General features: G+C 46.5%; 1 protein-coding gene across 6 annotated transcripts in view; it reads left to right on the top strand.

The window, feature by feature from the left end:
* CCDC85A (coiled-coil domain containing 85A) overlaps positions 1-19927 on the top strand; it is a 172857-nt gene extending 152930 nt beyond the window's left edge. For 3 of the 6 annotated variants that reach the window (XM_081854829.1, XM_081854827.1, XM_081854828.1), the window contains one exon: positions 15528-19927. Coding sequence is in view for 4 of the 6 variants with exons in the window: in XM_081854827.1 (XP_081710953.1) it covers positions 15528-15617 (90 nt within the window). In the remaining 2 variants the exon portion in view is untranslated. Of the gene's footprint in view, positions 1-3642; positions 3754-15527 lie in introns of those variants that run through there. The other 3 variants (XR_014154558.1, XM_081854826.1, XM_081854831.1) reach the window with 3 other exon arrangements.
* Positions 19928-21784: the final 1857 nt, after the last annotated feature.

Below are 21784 nucleotides of genomic sequence, written 5' to 3' on the forward strand. Positions count from 1 at the left end.
ATGTTTGTATGCATGTTGGAAGCCACCCAGAGTGACTGGGGCAACCCGGTCAAATGAGTGGGATATAAATTTAAAAAATACTGCTACTACAGTCGTACCTTGGATCCCGAACACCTTGCGACTAGAACGTTTTGGCTCCCAAACGCCGCAAACCCAGAAGTGAGTGTTCCTGTTTGCGAACGTTCTTTGGAAGCTGAACATCCAACACGGCTTCCGATTGAGTGCAGGAAACTCCTGCAGCCAATTGGAAACGGCGCCTTGGTTGTCAAACGTTTTTGGAAGTCGGAACAACCAAGGCACGACTGTACTACTACTAATATGGAGGAACAGGATGTTCCTGTTTTCATTGGAGAAATGTTCGGGGACATGAGTTTATTAAATCATGTGCAAACCAGCCCGAAATAAATGTGCACAGGGCTGCAGTCTTAATTAAGCTTTGACTTAGAAACTGAGCATTTGTTGCCCATTCTTGTTCCTTTTCTTTCTCCTAGCAGCAAACCACCTCTGCTGGAAGGAGGAAGTTGATTTGCCTCAAACTAAAGTGCTTTCGTCTGAAATGCATGCTGGGGCCTGAAATTCTTTGGCTATTTTAAAATGTGATGGGGGGGGGATGGGACTTTGCAGGTAGAATGACTCACACAAGGAATGTATTATTTGTTCTGGCTTTTGTGGCATGAAAAGAAATATGTATATAAAAAATACATATTACACTGTGCTGGAATGAGATGAATGTTCCGCTGCCAGGGGGATTAGCAAATAAGGAGGAAAGAAAGAAAAAAAACAGTGTAGGAAAAGAAAAAGGGGAGTCTTAGCGCAGGAGGGGGCAGCCTTCACAGATCTTCATCTTTTTTAGTAGCACCCCAAGAGGTACTGAGCAGAGGCAAGTGCAGAAGAAATGGTGTGAAAGAACAAAATGCCTCCGAGCACATTCTGAGGCTAGGAATTTGTTTTCAGTACCAGAATTGAACTGAGCTCCTACAGTCCTTTCCCACAATGTTTCACACTCCTGTTTAGTGTTCTTCATTTCAGCAACCTAATTTAAGGGGGGAAGAGTCGGTTTGCTGTTGCGATTGCTAGGAGCCAGGAACCTTTGCTGATCTACTGCAAATCACCCACCGATCTAACTTCTGCCCATCCCTACCTCAGAGATTCCTCTGCCAAAGCCATTGTATATTATTTGACTTCTTCCCTGTTAATACGGATGTATGTTCCTTTGCAAAAATGTGTATATTTGGCCAAATACACACACACACACACACACACACACACACACACACACAGTGGTACCTCAGGTTACATATGTTTCATGTTACATACGCTTCAGGTTACAGACTCCGCTAACCCGAAATAGTGCTTCAGGTTAAGAACTTTGCTTCAGGATGAGAACAGAAATCGTGCTCCGGCAGCGCGGCAGCAGCAGGAGGCCCCATTAGCTAAAGTGGTGCTTCAGGTTAAGAACGGTTTCAGGTTAAGAACAGACCTCCGGAACGAATTAAGTACTTAACCCGAGGTACCACTGTATACAAATGTGTCTATAAGGAAAAATTTGCACTAAAATGCTGATGAATTTTCATGGGGATTTTTTTAAAAAAGTATTCCCTCCTCCCTGCTCCCCCCCGCAAAAAAAACCCCTCATGTGGAAATGTGGAGATCTGAATTCAGGATTGGGGAAAAAGAGAAACTGAGGGAAATTGAAACAGACAGATTCTCCCACTCCTTGTTTGGCTACCACTTGCAGTCTGAAACAGTAAACGAAGCATAGCCTTACCGTCTCAGTGAGAACTAAGTTGAATAGGCCATTTCAAAACACATTCTAATGCAAGTACTCCACTTAATGTTCAACAAGCGCTGGCCCTTGTGCGCACTGGCATTTGCACACTGGCATGGCTGTTTCAAAGGTTGCAGAGCGCTGGGGTGAAAATGCTAGCCTTATAGGAGCCACTGCATGGGCTCAAATATGCTTTCCAATGTTATGTCCACCATGTTGGGCAACTGAACCATTTTTGATGGCCTCTTTGTGACGGCCGGCACATTTAACTTGGTCTTAAACCTCGTTCTTCAGAAGTTGGAATGTCTCTGAATATTCCGTCACAACAATACAAACACAACAGGTAGGCTAATAGTTAGTAGAGAATATATAATAGAATAATGATATTCAAACTGTAGGAATAAGCCAGTCAAAGTTCATATGTACAATATAACAGAGTGGTAGCGAGGACTGTCAAGCCGTGTGTTCAAAACAGATGTCTTAAGGACAGTCTCACAATAGTCTTTCAAAGGAAGACGTCTCAAAAGTTTCAAAAGTAAAGTCTCTCAATAGTCTTTCAAAAGTTTCAACGGAAGACGTCTCAAAAGCCTCAAAAGGAATGATACTACTGTTTCGTAATAGTCTTCATCAGCTGGAAATAAGATACAAGGCATACAGCTGATGAATGATAACTGTAAAAAATCACATTTAACTTGGTCTTAAACCTCAGTCTTCAGAAGTTGGAATGTCTCTGAATATTCCGTGGCAATAAGACAGTTCAGTCAATAGCTGTGTGGGCAAAAGTTCAGTTAACTTGAAAGTGGCTAATGACTGTGAGCCCTCAACCAACTTCTCTAGCATGGTTTGCAAATCAAATGTAAAATGGCCACAGGTTGTGGGGTGCCCCTGTTAAACCATCCTACATTTGAACCCCTTTAGTACTGCTCTCTTGCCTTTTTGTTAGCATCGCAATGTCTTCCCTCCTTATGAGGACTGTGTATGCTACTTCCTGTATTAGGTGTCTGTGATCTCAAAAATAAAACCCTGATCTTGCAAAGCCAGTTGCACTTCCATCTCGTTGAAATCAGAATTTCAATGGCTCTGGACCATAATACCTTAAAACGGCTCAGGACCGCAATACCTCAAGGACCGCCTCTCCCCATATAAACCATCCTGGACTCTGTGTTCATCATCTGAGGACCTTCTTTTGTGTGCCTAACTCCACCTGAGGTCCAGAGGGTGGCAACATGAGGACGGGCCTTTTCTGTGCTGGCTCCCTATTTGTGGAATTCTCTCTCCACGGAAGTTTGCCTGGTGCCTTCATTATATATTTTTAGGTGGCAGTCAAAAATGTTCCTCTTCAACCAGGCCTTTGGCTGATTAATATTCCACAGCCTTTTAATATGTCCCTGTGGGAAGGGGGGGGTATTGTTGTTCCGCTGCTTTGTTTTAATTATTTACTTGTGTTTTTGTCTTATATTTTATTCTGTGAACCACCCTGAGATCTTATGCTGAAGGACAGTACATTAATTTCATAAATAAAATAAAATAGAAATCAGTAAGACATGTTAATTGCAATGAGTTTGATTTCAGTGGGACTTAAAATATGATTTAACTATCTCTAGATTTGGACTAGAGATTTTTGCTCCCTTTGCTTGTCATCTTCTTGATATGACCAAGAATCTTACAGGAACTTACAGAGACAGTTGGTTACCCTGAGACAGCCTAGCATCCCAAGGGCGCAATTTCAAGGTGATTGAATTAAACATATACTCAGAGTATGTACATGCCCAGTGGGCTTTGCAGCGAGGAGCTAGAGGTGGTTGGGGAAACTGTTCATCTTGATGAGCGTGGTGCACATTCCGCTATTAAATAGTTTTTGGTTTTCTACAAAGGGTCCCATTAGGATGCCAACAAGGGCAGATGGGAATGTCTGCTCTCCGAGCGTCAATGACCAGGCCTCCTCACCTTCTCAGCAGCCTGAAGCGGTGGTTAATGGCCTCAAGGTAACACGCCTTGCTGTGTTTGGCATGTAGGTGCCAAATCTCCCATCTGTATGTTCTGTGACCATCCGTGATTCATTGCACCAAAGCATCAGCGTTTCTCAGAGGGAAGATACGATTCGCCACAAATGCTGCTTCCATCTCCCCGTCTCACCCATCACCTACTACTTGTCAGCTGGTGAGACTTCTCCTTTAGCAGGGGTGAGGAACCTGTGTGGCCCTCCAGATGTTGTGATCAGGGATGACAGGAGTTATGGTCTAGCAACATCTGTAGGGCCACCTTTGACCAGCAGAACAGAAATAGCTACATTTTCAGAAGTCCTGTGAGACCTGCCTAACTCTCCATCAGAGCACCTTGTGGACTTATTCCTGGCCCCATTCACACAATCGTGTTTTAGACTGAGTTGTGGATGGTGTGGTCCTCCTAGCTAAGAACATTCAAAATGTATCTGCTGGATTGGACCAAAGGTCCATCTAGTCCAAACTTGGGTCTCCAGCTGTTTTCAGGCTACATCTCATCATCCTGTACCACTGGTCTTGCTAGCTAGGGATGATGGGAGTTGTAGTCTGAAAACAGCTGGAGACCCAAGTTTGGGAAACACTTTTCTAGTCTGACATTCCATTTCCACTAGTAACTGTGAGCATTCAGATCCCTCTGAGACACTCAAAAGCAGGGCATTAAATAACAAGACTTCCTGAGCTGTCTGCCCCCATCATCTGATAATAATATGAGTGTTTCTGAACATGGAAGTCCTGTTAAGCTGTTGTGTTGAATAGTCACAGATAGGTCCATCCACCATGGATTTCTCTAACTTTATTTTTAAAAGCCATTGAACTTGAAACCATCACCATATCTTGTGGCACTGAAATCCATAAGTTAATTATGTGTTTTGTGTCAATTAGTACTTCCTTTTGCCTGCCTTGAATCTTATACAAATCTTTGGGTGACCTCAAGATCTGCTGTCATGAGACCAGAGGGGAGGGGGAAATGTTTTGATGCTGTTCACAATTTTATTGACTTATAACTTGTTCTTTGCCCTTTCTGGCGGGAAAAGTGCCCAAATTCCACAACAGTTTTGATTTTCTCTTTGTGCTGTGACAAGTAGTTGAATCTCAATAGGTGCCCCTTTTTGGAAAGGTTGTTGTCCACCATAAGAAGTAGTGGGACATCTGTCCTGCTCTCAGTTTGGAACGTCCTCTTCCATAAAATGCAATTGACAGAAGGTCGGCGGTTCGAATCCCCGCCACGGGGTGAGCTCCCGTTGCTCAGTCCCTGCTCCTGCCAACCTAGCAGTTCAAAAGCACGTCAAAGTGCAAGTAGATAAATAGGTACCACTCTGGCGGGAAGGTAAACGGCATTTCCGTGTGCTGCTCTGGTTCGCCAGAAGCGGCTTAGTCTTGCTGGCCACATGACCCGGAAGCTGTACACCGGCTCCCTTGGCCAATAAAGCGAGATGAGCGCCGCAACCCCGGAGTCGGTCACGACTGGAGCTAATTGTCAGGGGTCCCTTTACCTTTACCTATGTGTTATGGGAGTGGGGTTTTTGCAGGAATTTTTCCCTTTGAAGGCAGCTTTAGAGATTCATCATTTGCATCCTCTGAAAATGACAAGGAACATTTCCCGGTAGCAAAGACTTTCTCCCATATTTTCCATGCAACTCAGAAAAAATAGGTTAATATTTTATGATCTGATAAAATATTTATGAGTTTAATAATGGGGAAAAAGAGAAAATCTAAAGCATGCATTACACACACAGGCACCGTGTCATGGGCTCCTAAACTTTTTGTTTCCATTTCCAAAAATCCCCCACACTCATTCTGCCCTGCCATGTGCCTTTGGCAGACTCAAGTTACACAGAGACATTGCCTGCCGCCAGGAAGCAGCACTTGGCACCTGACTGGGATGCTGGTGGCGCTGTGGTCTAAACCACAGAGCTTAGGGCTTGCTGATCGGAAGGTCGGCAGTTTGAATCCCCTCGACAGGGTGAGCTGCCATTGTTCGGTACCTGCTCCTGCCAACCTAGCAATTCGAAAGCATGTTAAGTGCAAGTAGATAAATAGGTACTGCTCCAGCGGGAAAGTAAACGGCGTTTCCATGCGCTGCTGTGGTTCGCCAGAAGCGGCTTTGTCATGCTGGCCACATGACTCGGAAGCTGTCTGTGGACAAATGCCAGCTCCCTCGGCCAGTAAAGCGAGATGAGCGCTGCAACCCCAGAGTCACCCATGACTGGACCTAATGGTCAGGGTTCCCTTTATCTTTACCTAGCCAGGGAAATATCTGGAAAAGGTATGAACTTGAGATCTCTTCCCTTCTCCCTTGCCAGACAAGAGGGTAGCACCCATTTGTGTAGTTAAAGGTAAAGGTAAAGGGGCCCCTGATCATTAGGTCCAGTCGTGGCCAACTTTGGGGTTGTGGCGCTCATCTCGCTTTATTGGCCGAGGGAGCCGGCGTACAGCTTCCGGGTCATGTGGCCAGCATGACTAAGCCACTTCTGGCAAACCAGAGCAGTGCACAGAAACGCCGTTTACCTTCCCTGCGGAGCGGTACCTATTTATCTACTTGCACTTTGTGCTTTCGAACTGCTAGCTTGGCAGGAGCAGGGACCGAGCAACGGGAGCTCACCCCGTCGTGGGGATTCAAACCGCTGACCTTCTGATCGGCAAGCCCTAGGCTCTGCGGTTTAACCCACAGCAGCACCCACGTCCCTTGAGTAGTTAGATAGGATTCCTTAAAGTGACAGAAGGACTTGGGAGTTCAGAATGGCTCAGTCAGTAGAGCGCAAGACTCTTAATCTCATGTTCAAGCCCTACGTTGGGCAAAAGATTCCTGCATTGCACGGGGTTGGGCTAGGTGACCCTAGATGACTAGAAGGAGGATCATTGTGGACTGCCTGCCCACCCACTTCAACTCATCAAAAATCGCCTTATTGGTTAAATTGAACTCAATATTACCTGTACTGGCTGGCAGCTGCTCTCTAGGTTTTCAGTCTTTGCTAGCCCTCCCTGGAGATGGCGGGGATTGAACCCAAGACTTTCTGCTTGGAAAGCAGATGCTCTACCTCTGATCTGCAGCCTTTCCACACAGAAGGCAGGCAGGGTTCTTTGCCTGTGCCAGGCATACTGCACACTTTCACCTAAGCTCACCCACTTTCACCTATCCTGCAGCTCCGACAAGGATTGGTCTTCAATCCTGCCTGCAGACTGTCTTGCCAGAGTGGTGCATGCTCTGGTTATCTCTCACTTGGACTACTGCAATGCTCTCTATGTGGGGCTACCTTTGAAGGTGACCCGGAAACTACAACTAATCCAGAATGCGGCAGCTAGACTGGTGACTGGGAGCGGCCGCCGAGACCACATAACATTGGTCTTGAAAGACCTACATTGGCTCCGAGTACGTTTCCGAGCACAATTCAAAGTGTTGGTGCTGACCTTTAAAGCCCTAAATGGCTTTGGTCCAGTATATCTGAAGGAGCATCTCCACCCCCATTGTTCTGCCCAGACACTGAGATCCAGCTCAGAGGGCCTTCTGGTGGTTCCCTCGCTGTGAGAAGCCAAGTTACAGGGAACCAGGCAGAGGGCCTTCTCGGTGGTGGCGCCCGCCCTGTGGAACACCCTCCCATCAGATGTCAAAGAGAAGAACAACTACCAGACTTTTAGAAGACATCTGAAGGCAGCCCTGTTTAGGGAAGCTTTTAATGTTTGATGCATTACTGTATTTTAATATTTTGTTGGAAGCCCCCCCAGAGTGTCTGGGGAGGCCTGGCCGGATGGGCGGGGTATAGATAATAAATGATTATTATTAAATTATTATTCATTTCACTGTAGGCTTCAGCTCATGCACTTGCAAGGATAACGCCGTTGCTTGGAAGTGTATGGGCCTGGGAGAGCAGGGTTCGAATCCCCACTCGTCCATGAAGCTCACTGGGTGTGACCTTGGGCCAGTCTGACCTACCTCATAGGGTGGTTGTGGGGATTAAATGGGGAAGTGGAGGACCAGGTACCCCACCTGAACATCCTCAGAGAAGAAAGGTGGGTTATTGTGGCATTTGCCTCCTAGGTGGTTCATAAGGAAAGGGTTAAATGAGTGTGATGTGATTGGCCAGAGAGAAACTGATAGGAGGAGTTAGAGTTAGAGTTAGAGTTAGAGTTAGAGTTAGAGTTAGAGTTAGAGTTAGAGTTAGAGTTAGAGTTAGAGTTAGAGTTAGAGTTGGTGTTGTGTGGAAGTCGGGAGTTGGGAGTTGGAGAAGGAAGAGGGAGGATAAGTCTGTGGGTTGGCTGAGTTGTGTTGTGAGGGAGTGAGAGGAACTGTTGGGTGGAATCAGATAGATAGTTGGAATAATCAGTTTGAAGTTGTAAGGTACATATACGTTAGTAAAGAAACTAAGAATAAGAAACTGACAAGAAAAATTAACTGAAACCTTAAATTTGTTCATGCTTATAAAAATAAATTTGATTATTTGTTAATGTTAACAACTGTCTGGACTCCGTGTGTACCCGAGAGAAACGGGTTGGTGGCAGCGAAGAGGCAATCACAGTGGTGGCACAGGGATCAATAGACCGTCAAACGTCCGGGGACCCTGTGTGACCCTCTTCGGGGACGTGAGTTTGAATCCCACTGCTGCCACCACTTTTGTGGTGATCACACAGGGTCCCCGGATTATTCCAACTATCTATCTGACTCCACCTAACAGTTCCTCTCACTCCCTCACAACACAACTCGACCAACCCACAGACTAATTCCTCCCTCTTCCTTCTCCAACTCCCAACTCTCAACTGACTTCCACACAACACCGACTCTAACTCTAACTCCTCCTACCAGTTTCTCTCTGGCCAATCACATCACACTCACTTAACCCTTTCCTTATGACCCACCTAGGAGGCAAACGCCACAGTTATGATTTGCAACAAGCAAATAAATAATAAACAAGCACACCCATGGAGAAGCCTTGCGAAAATTATCTTTCCTTCTAAAACAGGGGTCTGCAACCTTTAAGACAAAAAGAGCCACTTGGACCCGTTTCCGAAGAAAAAAAAACTGGGAGCCGCAAAACTCGTCATTATAAAAATAACTTTTTTGTCACTTTTTTATTATTTCTTTGTTTGACCCCTCAGAATTACTCCTCCTCATAGAAATAAACGTTAAATTAACAAGTTACCTTTTTGTGTGTGTGTGTTCTTCACTCCCCTTCAAAACAGTGACCAGCGTACGTGCCCCCTTTCAATGCAGTGACCAGCGTACATGCCCCTTACAATGTCACAGCCAGTACAGCGCCCGCCACAGTGGGGAGTGTTGGGGCGCACAATGCGCCTCCTCCCCTTGCTAGTATCCGCCCCGGAGCCGCGGAAAAGGTGTAAAAGAGCCACATGCGGCTCTGGAGCTGCGGGTTGCCTACCCCTGTTCTAAAAGGAAGGAAGAGAGCACTATCTGAGATTTTGCATGATTGAGGCACTCATACAGAGCACCTGGTTCACCCAACGTGTAGTTGCAGACAGAGACTCTCTCCAGCTCCCCAGAGAATCTGGGGCTCAGATTCTTGCATCCTGGGTCAATGGTTATATGCTCAATTTCTTTTCTGAACTGGCCCCATTAGACATTCATTATAAGGGCTCCCTTCGTAGCTTTAACCTGCGAGGTCACATTAACGTTCTTGATTGCAGAGGGAAAGCAAGCTTTGTTTTCATGCGGAAAATTTACATTTTTGTTCCCGCCCCCATTAACGCACCCAATTCTTGGTTATGGATAAAGGCTATGAGCTTAGTGGGTGGGTGTCCAAGGGAGAAGAGTTACAGCCCGAGAAATTTACAGTGCAAGTTTTAATGTCCCTCATTTTGTATTCTCTCTTCGAAGCTCGAAATCATATTCAGAGAAATGTTATGAATTTTTTAAAATGCTGACAATATGCCTTGGAAGTATTTTAACATGCAAATGAAACCAATTATCCTTTGATTCTCCTGTACGGTGGAATTTATTGACTTTACGTGAATGTGAGCCTTGCGCTGCTGAGGTCAGCTAAGATTGTTGTAAATTCACCTTGCATGGAAGGCAGTCTGGAGCAGAAGGAACGTAGCAGGAGTAAGAACCGTCTGGTACTTTCGTCTCCATTTAGACATTTGTGACAGAAGCATCACAGTTCAGCGTGACCCCGAGTACTTTTTGATATATCCGTCTGTCAACCAGGATATGTAGCCGGTCCATAATTTAAGACCACAGCTTAAGAATGTAGAAAACCAAAATGCTTCAAAATTCCAATATTATAGGGCAGTGATGTACCCCCCAAAATTGTTGTCTGCTACTTTTATCTCAGAAGGGACGCGGGTGGCGCTGTGGGTTAAACCACAGAGCCTAGGACTTGCCAATCAGAAGGTTGGCGGCTCGAATCCCCGCGACAGGGTGAGCTCCCATTGCTCGGTCCTTGCTCCTGCCAACCTAGCAGTTCGAAAGCATGTCCAAGTGCAAGTAGATAAATAGGTACCGCTCCGGCGGGAAGGTAAACAGCGTTTCCATGCGCTGCTCTGGTTCGCCAGAAGCAGCTTAGTCATGCTGGCCACATGACCCGGAAGCTGTACGCCGGCTCCCTCGGCCAATAAAGCGAGATGAGCGCCGCAGCCCCAGAGTCGGTCACGACTGGACCTAATGGTCAGGGGTCCCTTTACCTTTACCTTACTTTATTTCACTGCCAGATAGCTGCATTAAAAGCCTGATTTACAGTGGTACCTCGGGTTAAGAACTTAATTCGTTCTGGAGGTCCGTTCTTAACCTGAAACTGTTCTTAACCTGAAGCATCACTTTAGCTAATGGGGCCTCCTGCTGCCGCCATGCCGCCGGAGCACGATTTCTGTTCCCATCCTGAAGCAAAGTTCTTAACCCGAGATACTATTTCTGGGTCAGCGGAGTCTGTAACCTGAAGCGTATTTAACCCGAGGTACCACTGTACATGAGTTGGCCTCAGTTAGGGAAATCTGATCAGGCTGAGTGCTGAGGAGAAAGGTCCCTCCCAGGTGCGCCGAGTTGGGCCCAACATTCGGGTGGGGGGGGGCTGTTGCAGGTGCATGATGTCACATGTGTGATGCCCCTCCCCCAGTCCTCATGGGCATCCCTTTGAGGATCGCCTTTCTGGGAAGGTGATCTGGCAATCATGGCGGGGAGCCCAGAGGGTGAAAATCACCCTCCACACCTCACCCAGGGGCGATGAGGGATGGTGGCCCCCTCAGTATTGGGTGGGAGGCTCAGTCCCCTGCCTGGAAATATTGAGGGGTCCCTTCCGCCAGTGGCGTAGCGTGGGGGGTGCAGGGGGTGCCGGCCGCACCGGGCGCAACATCTGGGGTTAGGGCAAATCCACGGGTTAGGGGGCGCAAATCCACGGGTTAGGGGGCGCAAATCCACGGGTTAGGGGGCGCAAATTACTTGCCTTGCCCCGGGTGCTGACAACCCACGCTACGCCACTGCCTTCCGCCCCCTATAACGGTGCCCCTGTTCCCTCCCACTGTTGATAATCTCCCCCAATGCAGAGCTCCTTGGATCAAAACATTTGGGGACTCATTTTGCGTTGTGGAATGGGGGAGGGAAAGGAACACATAAAAGGAGGCTTGACTTCCACAGGCTAATGTAATTTTTGGCAGAAAATATTGGTGTCTCTGCATCGTGCATGGAAGTTGTACGGCGATAGTTAATTGCTTGGAAGTGCCGTTTCTCGGACATCTGACCATGGAAGCAATTTAGGATCTAAGTACAATCGTTGCCATGCATGCAGGTACTGGGGAAGTTGGTAGAAACCAATGTAATTTTCTCATCACAGCAGCTGCTGCCCTTCAATCTACAAACTCAGTTTTTATTCTGTGTGTCCCTTCATATCAGCTAGAGGTCATTATTTCCCCTGGAAATAAAGGCAATTGAAAATGTCAGCTCTCACTTCCTTGCCGCATCAACATTATCTGCTGGGTAAATATTTTCTGTTGCTCATTGAGCAGAAAACGGATTGTTGGGAGATGCACTTAGATAATGAGCACTTTTTGAAAAGACACTCAGCTAAGCATGGATACCCTAGCAACAAAATGTGAGGTTTGCCGCTTGCTATTTTTATGGATGAGTGCGAGAAAGGCAGCCTTTTATTTCTGCAAAAAAATGGAAAAGAGGGACATGAAATAGCACATAATCTCAGCAAATATACCTGTTGCACAGAAAAGGAGGATGCTTGGAAACCTTGTTCTTCAATGTTCTGTCAATAAGGGCAAAACCCCATGGAAGGTATTACTAGTGGCAATAAATGTTCCTTTGCCTTTAATGTCCATATTGCCACATGGGCAGTCATCAGTGTACAAGTACAGGTAGCAATGTACCTGTCTACAGTGATCCATGCGACGGTCACCTCCAGGCTTGACTACTGTAATTCGCTCTATGCGGGGCTGCCCTTGAAGCTGTCCCAGAAACTCCAGCGGGTGCAGAATGCAGCAGCGAGGCTCCTCACGGGGTCCCTGCCATGGGAGCATATTCACCCAGTGCTTTTCCAGCTGCACTGGCTCCCAGTGGAGTACAGGGTCAGATTTAAGGTGCTGATTTTGACCTTTAAAGCCCTTCACAGCCTAGGACCCTCGTACCTATGGGACCGCCGCTCCCGGTATGCCCCATGGAGGACCTTAAGGTCCATAAATAGCAACACTCTAGAGGTCCCGGGCCCTAAGGAAATTAGATTAGCCTCAACCAGAGCCAGGGCCTTTTCAACTCTGGCCTGGTGGAACGCTCTGTCTCATGAGACCAGGGCCCTGCAGGATCTGATTTCTTTCCGCAGGGCCTGTAAGACAGAGTTGTTCCGCCTGGCCTTTGGCTTGGAGCCAATTTGATTCCCTCCCCCTCTTTCTTTTTCTTTTTCCTTTCTCCTCCTGTGATGAGGCTGCATTTTAATATTTTAATGTTTCAATATTTTAATGTTGTATTTTAATCTTGTTTTTAAGTTGTATTCATTCAATTTGTTTTTATTATTGCTTGTTAGCCGCCCTGAGCCTGGCCTTGGCTGGGGAGGGCGGGGTATAAATAAAAATTATTATTATTATTACTCATCTCTACCACCACCTACACAAACATGGGTGGTCACCAGTGGAGAACATAGATCGCATCATTTTCCAGAGCTACTGTTGTGCCACATTTACTTGAATGCAATGCACACCTTTTTTGGCCAAATCACATCATGAAAATTAGGGTGCGCATTAGATTTGATGGCATATTTACATTTGCCAGCAAGTACTTTTTTGGTTTCAAGGTTTTGAAAATCGAGGTGCGCATTAGATTCGCGTAGGGTACATTTAGTAATAGGTCTGGGTAAGATGTTTTGCAGATAGTCTGTGCAGATCTGCAATCCTCCCCATTATTTTTTAAATTGTAGGTGTGACTGAGAAGGATAAGCAGTCACAGGTTGGTTTTCCTTCGGGTTATTCGGAGGTTCTGATACCTCACAGCCCATCTGGCAAACAGACTTTCTACGCCTGGTGAACATCAAAAATGAGTTGATCAGATCTAGGAAGCTTTTATTGGTTCTGTTGCATGTCAGAACACTAATGTTGACATGATAATACAGGTGGGTCTCTGCCTATTACACACAATACAAGAGAAAGGATGGGAGCAGGCTAAATCTGGTCAATGCAAGTCAAATGGTTATATGGGAAGAATGGTCACTGAATCTAAGAACCGCTTGTCCACAGCCAGGCTGATGCAGAAGTCACCTGAAAAATTAGCCTTCATGCTAAAATAATAATCTGTGGCAGCTTCTTCTTCCTTGGTATTGTTAGTAAAATAATTATTTAATGAATGTGTATGCCGCTATGGTGAAAAGCAAAACAAAACTTGAAAGCTTGCTAAACGTTTTCCAAGCACATTTCATTTAGCTAAGCCTAACCAGACATGTAATTTTATTATGCATTTTATCCGTGTTTTGATAATTCCATTAGGTCTGCTGGTTTTCAAAATCTTATCAATTCTATTTGTATTTTCTTATGGCACTTACGTAAACCGCTTGGAGGGGATCGTTTGATTAAGCGGGATAATAGAATCAGAGAATTGTAGGGTTGGAAGGGAATACAATAATCCCTTTGTCTGGTTCTTTCTGCCCTCCTAGTTCTAATGTTCTTCGAAGGACTCATCAGGTGACAAGGCATCAGTGTGGTATTTGCTGTTGTTGTTTGGTTGTTTAGTCGTGTCCGAATCTTTGTGACCCCATGGACCAGAGCACGCCAGGCACTCCTGTCTTCCACTGCCTCCCGCAGTTTGGTCAAACTCATGCTGGTAGCTTCGAGAACATTGTCCAACCATCTCGTCCTCTGTCGTCCCCTTCTCCTTGTGCCCTCCATCTTTCCCAACACCAGGGTATTTTCTAGGGAGTCTTCTCTTCTCATGAGGTGGCCAAAGTATTGAAGCCTCAGCTTCAGGATCTGTCCTTCCAGTGAGCACTCAGGGCTGATCTCCTTCAGAATGGATAGGTTTGATCTTCTTGCAGTCCATGGGACTCTCAAGAGTCTCCTCCAGCACCATAATTCAAAAGCATCAGTTCTTCGGCGATCAGCCTTCTTTATGGTCCAGCTCTCACTTCCGTACATCACTACTGGGAAATATTCCTAAAACATCATATACCAGTTGATGGGGGCGAAGCTATTCCTAACATGCCAATCTTGTGTCACATAGTTATAGCTGTTGTGGCTATGCAAATTTTTGGGTAACCTTTGGTGACCTCCTGATGGCAGCCAAAACATATGAGCTAGCTCTTAGTTATTTGAGTTAGTCAACACTTTCTCTATTAAAAAAACAACAAGACAGTATGATGACTTTACAGAATGGCATGGTTCACATGTCAAACTAAGCCAAGCCATGTTTTACTGGGACCAGAGGAATGTGCTGGCTCCCAGAGTGATGCTTCTTTCACCCCAGTCCTTTTTATAGCACAGTGTGGTGTGGCAATTAAACCAAGGTTTGGCTTAGCATGTCATGGTTAATGTAGCCAACCAGGACCATGGTTAATGTAGCCAGGCTTCATCCTATCGTTAACAACCATGGTTAAGGAAGAGGGTATTGGCAAAACCTATTGGTGTTTCTCAACTTTCTGACTAGTTCCAGGACCTTAGCCAGACCTAGCAGAGTACACGCAGAATCCACGGAAGCAATTGGCGACTTGGCTGCAGACAGGATAGACGAAGCAGGAACCGGGAACGTGTAGTTAGGTGTTTATTATATACAGTGGACTATTTACAGGAACAGAACACGGATCTTTTGCTAGCTCTCTCTGACACGACTCACAGCTCCTACACTGACACACAGAACTCTGAACCTCTGAACTCCTGAACTAACACATTCCAGTTAGTGGGCCATTAATTATCACTCCCTTGAAAGAGCTTGACCAATCAGGGAGCTGTCTGCATGTCTCTGTTATCACCAGGCAGACTTACTCCTTCAGATTGCCTTCTGGCTGTCTGCCAAACCTTAATTGACTCTGTGTGAGTAGCTGCACATACACAGTTTCCCAACAGAGAGCCCTTGACCATAATTTCCAGTTTGGACAACACACCAAGTCAAATGTTGATGCTGCATTTTGGTAAAAGGATCAGGAAGGAGCAAAGTGGATGTGTGCTTCTCTTCAGGAACCATCATGTCTGTGCCGATCCAGTGAGCCATGGTTTTGTTTACCAAGATGTGCGAAGAAGGCTAGTAAGCATCTGTTTAGAATGTGTAGGGTTGTGTGACTAACAGCTGGTTTCTGTCAAAATCTATTGACATGCTTTTCTCTTTCTGTTTTCAGGTTGTGTGGAGGAAACTTGGAGATGCTGTCGGCTCGTGTCCTGGAATTAGGCAACACTTGTCTGGAAACCAGTACAAAGGGCCTATGTGAATGGATATTTTTTTAAGGAACAAAGGAACCATTTCAGCTACTGTTGGATTTAATCTTGTCAAAGCAGCCTCTTTCCTAACAAGGAGACAACTCCATTCATCACCTCTGGAATCTGGATTGCTCTGCCCCCTCCCTCCGTTCCTGCAAGGACTTTGGTGAAAAGTATCCAGATCTCATCACACTCAATATATATTCTGACTAATCCAACTCTGCTTCTGCCATGAGCATTTACAGTCTATACGCCCAGGAGGTACCAGCTGATAATTCCGAAGGCTGTTAAAATCTGCCGCTGGAGGAGAACCCACATGGAAGAAGTGTTTAATGTGTTGGCCTTCCTGTGACATTTCCCCAGGAGCTTTTTCACCAGATTGGAAAGATACCTACAAACTGTGCCTTTTGGCCATCCCAGTTTGGACAGTTAGGTTCTCCTGGTAGCTCTACACCAGGGTGTGTTAAAAAAAAATTAATGTTAGTTAATATGGTGCTTAGGCAGATTGCAGCTGAAACACTTTCCTTTGTAGAGTAATTGCATTCTGAGGTGCTAAATATAAGACCTTCAAGTCTCCTAACCAGCCAGTAGTGTAGCAAAGAAAACAACGGCACTAAAACTGAGCCCCCCCCCACCCGAAACAAAAAGAATTCATTTGTTTTCATTCATTTTGGCAAATGTCTTCCAAAGAGGTGGCATTTCTCCTCTTAAGAGAAGGCATTCCTCTCTTAAGCTTGAAGGCCAATGCTGAGGCAACCCCAGGAATGGAGCAGCGATGAGTCTGTCTTGTAAAGAGCAGGAGTTCCCTCTCTGAGAGACCAGATAGAACAAGGAGCTGGGCTGATGGATGGTCAGTCCCCCAGCAAAGGTCAGGAGCCTAGTTGCTAGATGGCAGTAGTGCGATCCAATACGGAGTCTGATTTGGGATCAGGTATGTTCGGTGTTTTACCAGGAACAAGCCAAAGAGGCAGTCCAAAAAAGTGGGAGAGGGTTGTGTGAGGGAGGCCCATTGGAGGAAGAGAGATGAAGCAAAGGCAATGGAGGACTTTTAGAGTTTTGGCTTCCAGAAGTTCACCAGGGTAGAACAGAAGCTGGCGAGGGGGTGGGGAATTCTGCTAGATTCACTTGCTAGGCCAGTGGTTCTCAACCTGTGGGTCCCCAGATGTTGTTGGACTACAACTCCCATCATCCCTGAGCTCTGGCCTTGCTAGCTAGGGGTGATGGGAGTTGTAGTTCAACAACATCTGGGGATCCACAGGTTGAGAAAGGCTGCGCTAGGCTTTTCACGCTGGCCAGATGCTAAAGGCTTTTTCCAGATCCAAAGAGCCCCAGTTTCCAGCTTCTCGTGAGGATTGCACATACCTGCTCATACATTATACAGAGCATCCAAGTTAATTTCAAGGATGCTGCTTAGATGTCCAGATAATTAACCTTGATTCTACATCAGGCTTTCCCAAACTTGGGTCTCTGGCTGTTTTTGGTCTACAGTTCCCATCACCCCTGACCACTGGTCTTGCTAGCTAGGGAAGATGGGAATTGTAGTCCAAAAACAGTCAGAGACTCAAGTTTGGGAATCTCTGTTCTGGATTACAACTTGGGGTGGAAGTCATTGTAGCATTATGACAATCATTCCATCAGGGCAAGCATTTCAGTTTGGGAGGAGGCAGAATGTTCCCCTTTTCCTGCTCCAGTGCACTGTTTGAGGGGTTCTCCTGACCCCCCCCAGAGCCAACTTGAGGGGCGCATGGGGAGGAGAGGGGGAGAAGCTCCATTGCACTTATGGAAGAATGGTGCTGCTTTCTGCTAGTGTTGGATCTGGCCCTTAAGACCTTGAAGATTGAAGATCTTGAAGATTCTGCACCAGAGCCAGGTGTCTGGGACTCTATGGGGCCCTCCTTGCTGCCTCTCTGCTTGCATTACCAGGGGGAAGAAAGAAGGGAGGACTAAATTTGTGGCCTGAGGATCTTATAAAGTGTTTTAAGGCACTGAATGCTCTTTTGAATGCTCGGTATCTTTAGGGCAAGTAGACCTAAGTGGTGCTGAAGTGGCCAGCTACTCAGGATGTAGGGGAAGCAGCCAGTACTTCTGGGAAATTGCATGTTGCTCTTGCTGCTTTTGATGAGTAATGTGAGTGGCCAAAGGCAGTGGAGAGGACCCAGTTTGAGGTCTCCGGGGCATAAGCTTCATCAGAGCTCTTATTCCAGCAGAAATGTGGTGCATCCTGGGAAGTCCAACCCCATGGAATGATGCACCCTGGGAAGTTCAGCTTCCACGGTGGCCAGCTGTTCTGAATGCACCAGGTGTGCATGGAAGCATCTGAGGTCCAAGATCCTGGTTCGACCCTCTGGCAACTTAGCTGGATGTCTGTGTGCATGCGCACATGATTTGCAACCCATCAATTCCAGCAGGTTTTGGGCTTTCAGGCCTGGAACCCTCTGCAAGGCCTGATCCATATTAACTTGAGGCTAGATCCTAGGCAGTTTGGACCCACACAGTGCAGACAACCAAAAACAGAGCGTGCGAGTTGAACCGCATGGCTGTGTTCCAGGTTGCACAGTGCTCTAGGAGGCCTGGGACAGGTTAGTTAGCTCCCGCATGTGGAGGGAACAAATTCTTCCCCTCCCCTAGTCCTGACTCCTTATTATGACATAGTAAGTATGCTCCCGTGTAGATGACATCACAGCTGTTAGCTTTAGAATGCTGCCTGGGTCTCCCCAGCCACCTTGACTCCTAACATATGAACCCATTTTTCTGTGCCACGTAGAAGCTGTCTACAACACCTAAATGACAATTGTCCGTGCTGGATGTTCCTGGTTTCCTGGTGCTGTCTTCTGCTGCGCTGTTGCAGAGCCCTGAGTTGAGTTGTGACGTCAGAGAGCACAACGAACCAAGCCTCAAACCTGTTGAAAAACACACTCCTTCCCTAATGCTTCTTTACTGGTGCCGTGGGCTTTAGAATTAAATATTTGAAGCCTCCACTCTGCCAAATCCTGCTGAGGGTCCTTTCTGAGTACTGAGTGACTTCCTTCATCCATTTCCTTGACCACACAAATATTTTGCTTCACAGGAGTCTATAAGAGCTTATCAAGGTAGCGCTGTATTTATGAGAATAAGAAGAAGAAGAAAGCTTTTGTTGCTGACGGTCGCATCTTTTCAAAGGAAACGTTGAATATTCTCAAAAGCATGTCCTTCCTTCATCCAAGGTTTTAAACTCTTGTCCGTTGTGCCTGACCTGGGTGGGCTTACGTTGACATTTCTCTCCCCCCCCCCATTTCCCCACCCCCTCCATATGCCATTAGATTGTGTGTATTCAGCTCTGATAGCTATTTTGTGTATATCTCAAAATGCAGCAACAGTTTCTTGTATGAATGTGCAACAGGCTTGTGAATAGATGCTGTTGCTTTGACTTTCTAACCATAGCTGAGTATTTAAAGCAAAAAAGCAAACAAAACAAAACCAAGGCTAACATAGGAATGCAACAATTCCCAAGTTTTTGGGTTCCCCTCCCCCTTGATTAATGAGATTGGGTTCCCCGAGCTTATATCCTCCCCTCTTCTCCCCCTGCCAAATGGGCTTTGTTACATGTTGTGTTATTGATCTGTGGGTCGTGGAATGTGGCGGCGCTGTGTCGGTACAACCCTTTCGCCCTATACATGGTAGCGCAAGCGTACATTGGCTACCCGTTTTCTAGAAGGAAGAAGAAGAGAAGAAGAAGAAAATCACAAAGGGATTGATTTGTTTCAGTGGCTCGGTCGCTTTGCTAATTTTTTCCTTTCCTTTCCCCCCCTTTTTAACGACGTCATGCTAATGAAAACCACCACTTCGGCTATTTCTCTTTAAATTGTTGTATTCCTATAATCGTGCGAGGAACAAACGGAGAAAAGAAACCCTCAAAAGAAATTGTGCTTGCAGTCAAAGGCTGGGTCCAAAGAGCTGTTTTTGAGTTTGTCCAGAGAGGTTGTCTGACTATTTTTCATTGAAGAGCTGACCTTCCTAATCCCCTATTGCAAACTGCTTTGGAAAAAGCCCTTTGGCTGTGGAAGTAGCTTGCTGCTGGGACAGGCAGAGGTGCTGTTCGAGGAAGAAAGGTCCGAAACCTCAAACCCCCACAATCCCATGAGAGTTTGGATCCGGTTTTGTGGTTCTTTGGATCCCAGCCACGCCCTGCGGCCGCTAATTTGAGTGATGCTGGTGTTTTGCCACGACGTGTATGTAAATTTTGATACTGTATTAAAGCTATTTTTTTACAATCCACCATATAATGGGGGTGCCAGGCATTGTGTGTTCCATTTTAGCAACGGTAATAAATTATTTAATCTCACGCTCATTCGCTTGCTTGATTTTGGCACTGGACTCAGCCTAAGGTGGGTCGTGGAAAAAACAAAAACTCCACATTTATTTATTTTTAAATTAAAAGTGTTATCTGTTTGATTATTTATTTGGAGTGTGTGTATCATACCCTCCAGCCCCGGAAACTTGCCAAGTGGCCGAGAATGATGGCAAACATAATCAGTCAACTCACTGACACTGCCAACGTCTATGTGGACACCCAACTGTTGCTTTCCCTTTCATTCCTCTATCACTTTTCACTTAAAAGCCTTCAAGCCATTATTGTAACTTTATTAAACTTGCACACCACTTTCCCCCTCTTTTGTTAAAGTCCCAAAGCTACCGTATTTTTCGCTCTATAAGATGCACCAGACCATAAGACGCACCTAGTTTTTGGAGGAGGAAAACAAGAAAAAAAATATTCTGAATCCCAGAAGCCAGAACAGCAAGAGGGATCACTGCACAGCAAAAGCAGCAATCCCTCTTGCTGTTCTGGCTTCTGGGATAGCTGCGCAGCCTGCATTCGCTCCATAAGACACACACACATTTTCCCTTACTTTTTAGGAGGGAAAAAGTGAGTCTTATAGGGTGTGATGGCCTGGAAATCTGATTCAGAGGCTGAACCGGAGGAATCCCAGCCTGCACAGGAGTCCCCGCCTCCAGGGCCGGCTGAACTGGGGCAGGGCCTTGATTCTGAAGCGCCTGCACCTGTGCTGGATCCTCAGGAGCAGGCACCAGGTGAATCCACTCTGGCTCCAGAGGTGGTTGAGGACTCAGTGCCTACAGGTGAGTCTCCCCCTGGGTCCAGTAACCCTTCAGCCTCTTCTGAACTGCAGAGGCTCAGGGCAGAGAGGCGAAGGGAACTGGTTTCTCCCAGGAGGAGTGCTCGCCTTAAGGCCAGGAGAGGCGGGTCTCCTGGGGGCCGGGACCGCCCCTGGCCTCAGAGAAGATAAAGGCCAGTCAGCCCGGTCCCAGGTTGTGGGAGCAACGTCGTTGATGAGCTGTTTCGGCCAGCATCCAGTCCTGTTTCCCCCAGAGTTCCTGTCCTTGCCTGGCTTCCCTCTGTGGACCCCACTTCGCCCGAGGAGGACTGTCTGCCGACCCTCAACTCAGGTCCTGGACCTCGCCCCACGGTAACCTCCCCCCTGGACCAGCACATAGAGCAAAAAATACGGTATTTGCAACCAAGTAATAGGGAGGCCCTATGGAAAGGTCCCACTGTTCATTGCTTCCAAGTGGCTTGTCCTAGTCCCCAGGGCTCGGCTCAGCCAAACAAAAGAGGATGCCCGTGTCTCTATGGAAACCAACCTCAAACCCTTCTGAGACAGGGCTTCAAATGATGTTCTTGACAACAAAGAGATTCTTCTTTGCAGTTCACAACAAAAGCTGAAAGCCACAGGCTGACTTTGCAGCCAGCATCAGCTCTGCCCCATCCAGGGGCCTTGAGGAGAGTTTGCAGAAGCACTCGGGGAGCCCGGCAAGGACTAACGGGCTCTTCTCTCTCCCATCCCTCAGCGGAAGAGAATTACATCAGTGGCACAGAGACGTTACCATGGGAACAAGGCTTTGACTCCTGCTTCCCCCCAAAATATAATACAATTAAAATTAAAAAGGGGGCCAGGACTATAAATATAATAGCAGGTTCCTTTGTTACTGGAAAAAAAAGCAACAACAACGAAAGCTACCCACAGGAAAAAGAAGCACAAAGAAGTAACCGGCAAAATTAATGAGGTATTAGATCTTGAATATGTGGTCCCACCCACACCGAACACAATATACGTATCACATTTCTAAAAATGTGAAAAGGAGTACATATATATATAAATATAGTCGGCCAGTACAAACCCAC

The sequence above is a fragment of the Podarcis erhardii genome (genome assembly GCF_964252035.2).
Source record: "Podarcis erhardii genome assembly, chromosome: 3".
Classification (NCBI taxonomy): Eukaryota; Metazoa; Chordata; class Lepidosauria; order Squamata; family Lacertidae; genus Podarcis; species Podarcis erhardii.